Source organism: Palaemon carinicauda, chromosome 2, assembly GCF_036898095.1.
Source record: "Palaemon carinicauda isolate YSFRI2023 chromosome 2, ASM3689809v2, whole genome shotgun sequence".
Classification (NCBI taxonomy): Eukaryota; Metazoa; Arthropoda; class Malacostraca; order Decapoda; family Palaemonidae; genus Palaemon; species Palaemon carinicauda.
Window position 1 is genome coordinate 194,061,682 of NC_090726.1, and position 12,500 is coordinate 194,074,181.

Below are 12,500 nucleotides of genomic sequence, written 5' to 3' on the forward strand. Positions count from 1 at the left end.
TAACAATATTAAAATAAATCTTTCATATATAAACTATAAAAAGATTTCTGTCAGCCTGATCAACATCAAAACATTGGTTGCAAGTTTGAACTTTTGAGTGCTGGGTTACTTAGTGTTTTTATTCATATGTACGTGTATAAGATTTTGAATATATGTGTGTATATATTTATACACACACATACACACACACACACACACACACATATATATATATATATATATATATATATATATATATATATATATATATATAATGTTTTGTATTAGTCATGAATTAAGAATCTTGCTTCGATAGGCTTGAAGCCAATAGGCTACACGAGGCACATATGCACGTATACACACACACACACACACATATATATATATATATATATATATATATATATATATATATATGTGTGTGTGTGTGTGTGTGTGTGTGTGTGTGTGTGTAATTTCAGGCGATTTTATTTCCAAATTTTACTTAACTAGCCATAGTCTGATTTGCTTTTTTCAATCTTTTATTAAACTACAGTTTGAAAGATCCTGTATTAGAGATAATAGTTCCTAAATATTTGAATGATATATATATATATATATGTATATATATATATATATATATATATATATATATATATATATTTATATATATATATATATATATATATCATTCAAATATTTAGGAACTATTATCTCTAATACAGGATCTTTCAAAATGTAGTTTAATAAAAGATTGAAAAAAGCAAATCAGACTATGGCTAGTTAAGTAAAATTTGGAAATAAAATCGCCTGAAATTACATTTAAAATCAGACTATATATCAGTTTAGTGAGATCCGTGGAACTCTATGGACAAGAGTCATGGTATAACATTGAAACAATCTCCAATAGATTTAGTAGATTTGAGAACGAAGCCCTCAGAAAGATATTGGGAGTTAAAGGGCAGGACAGGATTAGAAATGAAACTATAAGAGAGATTACTGAAGTGCCACATTTTGATGAGATCATGGTGAGGGGTAGACGGAGATGGTTTGGGCATGCTCTTCGCACTCCCCAAGAGAGATTAGTTCAACAAACTTTCAACTGGGCTCCACAAGGCACTAGAAGAGTTTGAAGACCCAGACCTACAAGGCTGAGAACTAAGAAGCGGGAAGTAGGAGATGATGAATGGAGAAGCATTGATTTAAAAGCTCAAGATAGAAACGACTGGCGGAATCTAATTACATACACACACACACACACACACATATATATATATATATATATATATATATATATATATATATATATATATGTATATATATATATGTATATATATACATATATATATATATATGTATATATATACATATATATATATATACATACATACATACATATATATATATATATATATATATATATATATGTATGTATATATATATATATATATATATATATATATGTATGTATATATATATATGTATGTATATATATATATATATATATATATATATATATATATATATCCGGTTATAGGAAAGTAAATCGTTTAATACCAGGTCGTAGAAAGGGCCACACATAACATTCATAATTAAAATGCAAAGCAAAACTATGCCATCGACATCAAAAGATTTCACAGATTAAAAATTTCCACCCGGAAGGAATTGTATACAAGTTCATTTTATCATTACATTCAGAACCTAATTTTTAATATGAAACCGAAAAAAGGAATAGAATCTAATTGATGTTTGTTAAAATAGTAAACAAGTTATGAAAAAAGGAACAATATTTAATTGAAGTTTGTTAAATACTAAACAAAATTATGAAAAAGAATTTAACTTAGGGACCGTTTGGAAATATGAGAGAAGTTTTTACAAGTTTATTTAAAATTAAAAGGTACTATCTTATGTTTCTACAGTGTGTGTATGTGTGTGTGTGTGCATGTGTCTTAGCATCCTTGATTCTCAGTACTTCAAAGGCTTACTAACTGAATCTTTACTGAAATCAAACATTAGTGTTCTCGTCCATTGGGTTTACACGCCAGTAATGGATTCTGAACATTATCACTACCGTGTTATCTTATGTAGTAATCTTTTTAATATCAAACGAGCAATCTTTGCAAAGGCATTACATTGCATTAAATTACTTATTCTTTATCTAGATATTAATCTCTGGCACCATCGTTCAATCAGTTCGCTATGCATGTTACATAAGATTTTTCATAATTCTGACCATTCTTTACATTCAGATCTCCCTGGACAATTCCATCCTGTTCGTAATACTAGGCATGCAGTTAAGTCTAATAGCCAGGCCTTCTCCATCATGAGGCTCAATACTACACAGTATTCTAGAAGTTTTATTCCAGCTGTGACCAAGTTGTGGAATGATCTTCCTAATCGGGTAGTTGAATCGGTAGAACTTCAAAAGTTCAAAGTGCAGCAAATATTTTTATGTTGAACATATGACATATTTGTTTTGATGTTGTTACAGTTTTTAAAATATTTCATTGTTATTTTTTTCTCATATCGTTTATTTATTTCCTTATTTCCTTTCCTAACTGGGCTATTTTTCCCTATTGGAGCCCCAGGGCTTATAGCATCAAGCTTTTCCAACTAGGGTTGTAGCTTAGATGATAATAATAATAATAATAATAATAATAATAATGATAATAATAATAATAATAATAATAATAATAATAATAATATTAATAATAATAATAATATTAAGAATAATAATTATAAAAAAAGAATAATAATAATAATAATAATAATAATAATAATTATAAAACAGAATAATAATAATAATAATGATAATAATAATAATAATAAAAGGCAATATATTTTGACACCTTCTGCCTTATACTCCCTTGACGTTTAACAGAACAGAACAGAGCAACACGGATAGTTTCCCATTGCTTATAAAATCTAAATGAGCTTTCAAAAAAAAAAAAGAGAAAAAAATGATTTTAAGGTCATGCGTCTCCGCGCATGCGCGTATGCCCCTGTTGTTCTCAACTTCCATCAAAGCACAAGTGGGTTTTACCTCAGTTGCTTGAGGACGGCCATAGCGAAGATACTCATCTTCTTTTTCTGGTGAGATTTCAAAGGTTTTCTGCTGGCTCTCTTGTTATTTTTAAGGAGTTGGATTCATTATACTGTACAGCTTTTTTTTTTTTTTTATTTCTGATAGATTAAGGTACTCTTTTAGAATTGTGTTTGCCTGTGTGTATATGTATATGGGGCTAGTATTTGTTACCTTCTTACGTGGTGATGATAAATAGTTTTATAATTGTATTGGATATGCCTTAGAATATATCCAAATGTATGTATATGTGATTGATTGTTTATACATATATATATATATATATATATATATATATATATATATATATATATATATATATATGATATGTATATATATATATATATATATATATATATATATATATATGTGTGTGTGTGTGTGTGTGGGTGTGTGTGTATGTACGAGATAATATGTCTTTTTATGATTGAAAGCAGGTTAGTAGTTTTCACTGCATTAACATAGTTTATTTTCATAGGCGAAACACATTTTGAAAGTTAATAAGAGAGCAGTGGTCTAGTGTCTGAGATTTGTAATTTTTCTTTTTATAGTTTACATATGAAAGATCTTTCATAATGTTGTTACTGTTCTTAACATATTTAAATTATATTTTAATTAATTATTTATTACTTCTCATATAGTCCAGTCATTTCCTTATTTCCTTTCCTCACTGGGCCATTTTTTCCCTGCTGGAGCCCTTGGGCTTATAGCTTCCTGCTTTTCCAAATAATAATAATAATAATAATAATAATAATAATAGTAGTAGTAGTAGTAGTAGTATGTCCTTACTAGTCATGGTTGAAAATCTAAGGAAGCATCAGTAAAGTAAGATATTTTTATTAATTTAACTCTAATCGGGTGTAGTATTTTTATTTATTTCAATGCATTGGTTCCCACCTCAATTTCTTGCATAGGTATTAGTATAAAAAAATGTTCTCTGAAAAAAACTTTCACAGAATAATGATTATATCGAAGTACTCATGAAGGTAATTTGCACACTATTTTAACTTACACATTTATATCCTAAATTGATTGAAGAAAATATCCAAATAGATATTAATATTCATCCAGATAAATATTAAAATATATTCAGATGAATATCAAAATATATTCAGATAAATATAAAAATTAATCCAGATCAAGATGAAAATATATCCAAATAAATAGAAAAATTTGTCCAAAATAAAAGTTTATCTAGATAACTATAAAAAGTTACCCAGATAAATAGCAAATGTTCACATATATAAAGAAATTTCTCCAGATAAAAACTTATCCAGATAAATATCAAATTTTATCCAGTTATATATCAAAGTTTATCCAGATCAATATAAAAATTTATCCAGATAAATAGAAAAAATTTATCCACATGAATATAAAAATTTAACCAGATAAATATAAAGATTTATCCAAATAAATATACACAATTATCCAGATAAATATAAAAATTTATGCAGATAAATTTCAAAATTTCTCCAGATAAAAATATATCCATATATATATCTAATTATATTCAGATAGATATGAAAATTTATCTAGATAAATATAAAAATTTATCCAGATAGATATAAAATTTATCTAGATAAATCTAAAAATTTATCCAGATAAATATAAAAATTTATCCAGATAGATATAAAAATTTATCTATATAAATATAAAAAATTATCCAGATAAATATGAAAATTTATCCAGATGGGTATAAAATTTATCTAGATAAATATAAAAATTCATCCAGATAGATATAAAAATTTATCCAGATAGATATAAAAATTTATCTAGATAAATATAAAAATTTATCCAGATAAATATCAAAATTTATCCAGTTATCAAAATGTATCCAGATAAATATAAGAATTTATCCAGTTGAATATAAAAATATATAATGTATCCAGATAAATATCAAACTTTATCCAGACAAATATGAAAATTTATCCAGATAAATATCAAAATGCATGGTGTACATGATACCATGACGAGAACTATCATCATTGAAATAAGCAATGCCCCAAAAAAACTCAAATAATAAGCTAATAATGGATATTAAATCTTGAATCAAAGAATAAATCAAACTAAAAACATTGAACAAATCGTCAAAACTACAGCCAAAAATTTTGTAACTAAAAAAGCATCTACAGAATAGGACGCTACAAAAGCAAACCCATGTTCTCTAGTCTTGGGTAGTGCCATAGCCTCTGTACCATGGCCTTCCACTGTCTTGGGTTAGAGTTCTGTCGCTTGAGGGTACACTCGTGCACACAATTCTATTTGTTTTCTTATTTCCTTTTCTTACTGGGCTATTTTCTCTCCAGCATCAATAAGGAGACTTGGGATAGGTGAGGTTTTAAACGCTCCTGTGGACGATCTATTACCAGTTGTTGTTATCGCAAAATTTCCTCTTTGGGTCTCAAACTTTATAAGTTATCTAACTTAACAACTGATTAACACTAAGTTTTGTCCTAGTAAAAAAAAAAAAAACATATGACTGTAATTTAAATTTATCCCTTGTTTTCAAAATGGCAATCTTGTTACTGTTTTTAAAATATTTTATTCTAATTGTTTATTACTTCTCTTGTAGTTTATTCATTTCCTTATTTCCTTTCCTAACTGGGTTATTTTATTTCCCGTTGGAGCCTTTGGGGTTATAGCATACTGCTTTACTAACTAGGGTTGTAGCCTAACTAGTAATAATAATAATAATAATAATAATAATAATAATAATAATAATAATCGAATTGGTAAAACATGAGGAGTACAGTATATTCGTCCCTTTTAAATTACCATATTTATAAGCTAAGTAGCTAACGGAGCGTTCTTAGCAGACAAACCTCAACAAAAGAATTACTAAACTCTTTTCCAGAGATGGCTGCGAGAAATGAATCCGAAAACACTTCTCGCAGGGAAAAGTTAATCACGCTCTGGGAGGCTGGAAAGTCACTGACCGAGATTGTCTGTGAGATAGGATTATCCAGAAAAACTGTCTGGAAATGGATCTGTCGTTGGCAGAAAGAACGCTCCTTACAAACAAGGTCCCGCAGTGGACGGCCGCGCTGTACCTTACAGCTGGAAGACGCCGCTATCCTCGCGTCTGTAATAAACCACCCGACTCTGTCAGTTGTTGAAGTCACTCGTAATCTCAAGCTACATTGTCATCCTGAGACCACCAGGCGTCGTCTGCTTGAGAATAATCTGAATCAATTCAGGTGGGCTAAGAAGGACAAGCTCTCACAGGCCATCAAAGATGATCGGCTAGGTTTTGCTCTCCAGTACTTTGCTATGAGTGAAGAATTCTGGAAGACCGTCGTATTTCTGGGTGAAAAGTCCTTTATATTAGAAAAGACTGAGTTAGATGACTCAGAACTGCACTGGACGCACCATGGTTTGAAACCTAATCCAACTGGCTGCAGACGTGCATCAATCTGGGGCTGGATGTGGGCGCACGGTCTAGGAGAACTCGTCTGTACAAAGGGACGGATGACTAGTAAAGAATATGTACGCATTCTTGAAGATGTATTCTTACCTAGTGTCAGAGTCATGGCCCTCCCAGAACCCAGTACTATCAGAATAGTGCATAGCAAGAGCGCCATCCACATGAGCAAAGATGTGGAGCAATGGGTGGAAGAGCATCCGGAAATTGAACTTATTCCCTGGCCTACAAAGGGACATGATTTGAGTCCCATGAAAACTCTGTGGAGTATAATGTTTCAGGGCTATAACAAAGATGAAGATAAGGATATTGATAACTTTCTGGATAGTGCACAAGGTGCTTGGGAAAGACTTCGGGGTCACCCGTCTCTTTGCATGGATCTCATTCTGTCAATACCTAGGCGGTTAAATGATGTCATTGGAAAGAGGGGTAGATTAATCTCATTGAAGAAACTAGGTCGTCAGTAATATGTTTATTCAGGCTTTTACTTTTATCTTTTATCTTTAACAGGATATACTTATTTGATGTTTTAAGATTAGATCTACTTGGAGATTATTACAGGATGCAAATTTTATTGAGGTCATATAAAATCACAATAAACTAGTCGCTGTTAAAACCCGTAAAAGGTAGCGAAGTCAGTGCGTCTCTTGCGGTGTACTGCAGGCAATACTTTAAAGTCTTTACAGCTTACCTTCGGCCTATAGAATAACTTGTGCTATATTCATGTCTTTACATCCAAACTCTTCTAATTTTTAGTTCAGTGTAACTAGGATAGGCCTAGATGGACTTTTGGCACTGAATGGTTTTAAAGGCCCCAGCGCTTAGCTATATAGGCAAAATATACACTCGGGCTCACTATTCTATCTAATTTCTCTTCTTGTTTTGTTAGTTTTTTTTTATAGTTTATAGGAAATATTCATTTCAATGTCGTTACTTTTCTTAAAATATTTTATTTTTCCTTGTTTTCTTCCTCTTGTTGGGCCCCTGGGCTTATAGCGTCTTGCTTTTCCTACTAGGGTTGTAACTTAGAAAGTAATAATAATGATAATAACTAGTAGATCAACGAATTTTGGCACTTGATAAACAATCAAAGACATTATTCTAAGTCAGTTAAGCTGACAATTAGAGAATAGGTCTAGCTTTTAAGCATCACAATCTTCAATCACAAAACTGTTCGCAACGAGAAAATTATAACATTACTTAAGGATCCCTAGGATTCCTTTGGGGACCTTCCCCGCAGGTCTCCCGTGCTAATTTCAAGCTCTCCTTTCGTATAATTTATCATAATAATATTTCAAATTTAGTAAATAATCCGTATTTCTAATATTTAAAAACTAAAACAGGGAAAAAGTTGCAAAGGTCCCAGCTTTTTATGAGACCTCTTGCTGAAACATTTCTATTATTTTTAAGGTTATTTTGAAAACGCAGATATCATCAATCCATACATACATACACACACACACACACACACACACATATATATATATATATATATATATATATATATATATATATATATATATACTGTATATGTATATATATATATATGTGTGTATATATATATATATATGTGTGTGTATATATATATATATATATATATATATATATATATATATATATATATATATATATTGTTGAGAATTCACTTATTCTATACCTACTGTATACATCAACATACACACACACACACACACACACACATATATATATATATATATATATATATATATATATATATATATATATATATATACAGTATATATATATATATATATATATATATATATATATATATATATATATACAGTATATATATATATATATATATATATATATATATATATATATGTGTGTGTGTGTGTGTAAAATCTAGTCAGCCTTAAGGATAATATGGCACTGGTGATATGATCTAAGTTAAATAAACTAAGTTCAATAATAAGTCCTGCATTGTTGGTCTTCTGTATCCTGAGAGCGATAATGAAGCATCTGAAAATCCAATTGATTTTTTTATTAACCAATCATCTTCACCATCACGTTCTTCCTTAAATAAGAAACCTGACAATGATGTGAGATGTAAATTAGTGACTTCTTTTACCAACTAGTTAAAGACATCTTCTTTTACATTTTATTCAATGTCGTTCCTTCAATTACCTTTTTAATAGTTTTCCAGGTGTTATTCTTGATAATATTTTTCGCCAATATCAAAAGTGAATTACTTTTTTTCATCACATTTTGATTATTTTCTCTACTGCTTCAATTCCGTTTAGTCTCTTTTTCGTATATTTTTTAGACCAGGCCTGAGAAAATGGAAACAAATTTTTCATCACATTTTGAATATTTTCTCTACTGCATTAATTCTGTTCAACCTATTTTTCGTATATTTTTTAGACCAGGCCTGAGAAAATGAAAAAAAAAATACTTATCACCTGTAAATCTACCTGTGAATGTGTAAATGATACCTGTAAAAAAACCAGAGTAATGATTTCACCTTTAGCAGCAATTTGCAAAGGTCTAAAAGCCCAACGCACAATATTCCAACTTGAAAAACAACTCCTTCTTCAAAAAATACCATTCTTCATTTATTACTACTAATCCTACTGCCATTTCAACTGCTACCCGCTTTTATTTACACTTCTGCTACTGCCACACAGCAGGCGAGGCATTTCAGTTACGTAAGTAGGTGAGTCTTGATATATTTGGAATACTGGTCTTTAAGAAATTTTATATTCCTTTTTATTAGTTTTTATTTATAGTTTATTTACTTCCTTATTTCTTTTCCTCGCTGGGCTATTTCCCCTGGCGGGGCCCTTGGGCTTGTATCATCCTGCTTTTCCAACTAGGGTTGTAGCTTAGCTAATAATAATAATAACAATAATAATAATAATAATAATAAAAGTCTAATATGCAACTAAGGTTATAGGTTAGCTAGTAACAATAATAATACTAATAATGATAATAATAATTATCATTATTATTATTGTTATAATAATAATAATGATGATGATAATAATAATAATTGTTGTTATTATTATTATTATTATTATTATAAGATTCTAATATGCAACTAAGGCTATAGGTTAGCTCGTAATAATAATAATAATAATAAAAATAATAATAATAATAATAATAATAATAATTATTATTATTATTATTATTATTATTATTATTATTATTATTATAATTTCTATTATTATTATTATAATAATAATAATAATGTTACCCATCAAACACTGAATTAGGGCAAACCTCTTCTCTCCACAGAATAGTAAAGTCTTCAATATTTACGGTAAAAAATTCCAATCTTGATATCTAGTGAAATGGGGTGGTCAGCGACGCTAGCCAAAGTCGTGTTCATCTGTCGTTTCATCGCCGGACTGGTTTTCGCTAACGAAGTTCACGAAGGAACGAACTCAACTTGCCTCAGGGTCGTGGTGGAAACAGTGAGTAGACACTAATTGTAGTTGTCGTTTCTAAGACACGGGAAAAAATAGCCCAGTGAGGAATACAATTGTAATTTACTTTAATTTACTTTGAAAGAGGGGATGAACAAAGACTCCTTCGCTGGCTGAGAGGAAGGACGCTGGTGACTGGTACAAAACATGATTGATTAATTTTAGGTTGTCTGGCATCCTGACATCTAAGGTCATTGACGCCGATATTGGTTATTGTATACAAAAAAACAAAAGAATATTCAATTAAAACCATAAAAGCAAAGATGTCATTTTAAAAGTTAAATATCTTTCAGAAGACCTGCTTCTGAAATTAAGCTAAAAATACCACTAGCATGGTAGGACACATCAAGTCCAAGAATCTTGGCAAGGATGATCCTGCCATCCTCACCTCGAGCCTCAAACAGGTATCTATATCTCTCTCTACTATATATAGTGCATTCGGTTAACAAATGCCTCACTGTCAAGTACAACACATGAACATAAACTACCGGGGTCTAAGCGATGTCAGGCAGGGCAGCCGATCGGAACTACGGGCTACCCCAAAGCCAAAGCAAACTCCTTCAAAAAGAAGGCAACCCTGCTTACCCCATACAAGTGGGGAAAAAGCACATTAAAAGAATAATAATTTTCTATTTTCAATGTAAAGTTTTATATACATACATACATACATACATATGTAAATATCAACCACAATGCATTTAATATTGACTTCTATCTTTGGGAATGTATATCCACTTGAAATTCATTTATGATAAATGCTTCCAGTTGGGCATGGATTCGAACCTATGACTCTGAGTCGAAAGACGCATAGGTTCGAATCCTTGTCCAGCCAGAATCATTCATCATTTCCAGTGGATATACGTTCCCAAAGGTACAAGTCAATATTCATTGCGGTTGATATTTACATTGATTAAAATCTCGAGTGTTGGGGATAGATATTCACATACACATACACACACACACACACACACACACACATATATATATATATATATATATATTTATATATATATATATATATATATATGTGTGTGTGTGTGTGTGTGTGTGAGTGTGTGTGTAGATAGATCTATAGAATGTGTGTAGGCTGTATATCTCTGTTAAGAATAAAAAAAAACTTAAAACAGTTAAATAAAAAAAGCTTAATTAGAAAAGGCACTCGGTGGAGAGCATACCTTCGCCTATATCATGTGGTATATCACAAGATCGGCAGTTGAAATAGGCACATTTTTGTACTCGTTTCACGCAAATCAGATAAGAATTGGCCACGATATGGCAAAAAGACGTTTTTTTTTACCTTTCCGCGACCTTAACCTTGACCTTTGACCCAATCACTACCAAAGTCTTATCAAACTATCCTCGGATCATGGCCAATTAATCCACCAAATCTAAAGAGATTCGGTCAAATAGTTTTTGAGTTATAAGAATCACAACCATAGACAGACATACAAACTTAAGCCTATCAAATCCTAACTTAAACTAACCTTGGCGACGGTAATGATTATTATTACTATCACTAGGTAAGCTACAACCCTAGTTGGTAAAGTAAGATACTATAAGCCTAAGGGCTCCAACGGGGAAAAATAGCCCAGTAAGGAAAGGAAATAAGGAAATAAATAAACGATATAAGAAGTAATGAATAATTAAAATAAAATATTTCAAAAGCATTAACAACATTGAAACAGATATTTCATATATAAACTATAAAATGACTTATGTCAGCCTTTTCAACATAAAAACATTTGCTGCAAGTTTGAACATTTGAAGTTCTACTGATTCAACTACCCGATTGGGAAGATCATTGAAACAGAGTGGTTTTCAAAGCATGACTTGTACATGAAATATTCATAAACACTTGTATAACATTGCACGTAATCATTTCTGTAATTAAAGCCTTTTCTTATGATCATTACAGTGGGCACCGTACATGGAGGTTATTGGAACTACCCCGCCCTTTCAGAGAACAGGAATCATACAGGAAGTCTTAGACATAGTGTCTATGAAGTTGAAGAGATGGTGAGAGTTCAGTTTTAAGACTAATTCCATTTCTTTTAAATACGTATTCTCATCTCATTGTCAAAAATAAGTGTAGAATGGGTTAGTACTTTTCCCAGGGAAAAATTCAGTACATAATAAGGTAGTTGGTTTTAGTTTAGTCATTTGAGTCTAAGATCAGAAGATAGACTAACTGAATTTTATATGTTGGTCAGGCAAGATATAAGGTAACGATGAGTGAAATATTCTAATTATTCATATATTACTCATCAATGAAATTTGAACGTACACATTAATTCAGTTGTACCTTGGAATGACAATTTTTCTTAATCAATTTATAGAATATAGGCCTAGGAAGAACTTAGTAGGTCCTTGGCCTAGGCCTAAGCATAATGTGTTCCTTCTTCGAATCTATTAAATGATTTCATCCTTTGAAAAACATATTTTAATCAGACACTGATAAAGTGCCTAATAAAATGGAGACTGTACACATGGAAGGCACTCTAATTCATTTCTTTACACTCCATCGTCAGTATTGAGTACAGCAGGCCTAAAGAAAGAGGCTTGGGATTTCAACTACCAAACGGGACCT

General features: G+C 30.6%; 1 protein-coding gene across 1 annotated transcript in view; it reads left to right on the top strand.

Moving 5' to 3' along the window:
* Positions 1 to 9,778: 9,778 nt before the first annotated feature.
* The window catches only part of LOC137621732 (probable glutamate receptor), an 11,324-nt gene continuing 8,602 nt past the window's right edge, over positions 9,779 to 12,500 (top strand). Inside the window, exons 1-3 of the mRNA XM_068352250.1 lie at positions 9,779 to 9,901; positions 11,829 to 11,929; positions 12,442 to 12,500. The exon at positions 12,442 to 12,500 is cut by the window's right edge and continues 32 nt beyond it. Coding sequence (XP_068208351.1) covers positions 9,779 to 9,901; positions 11,829 to 11,929; positions 12,442 to 12,500 — 283 coding nt within the window. The remainder of the gene's footprint in view (positions 9,902 to 11,828; positions 11,930 to 12,441) is intronic.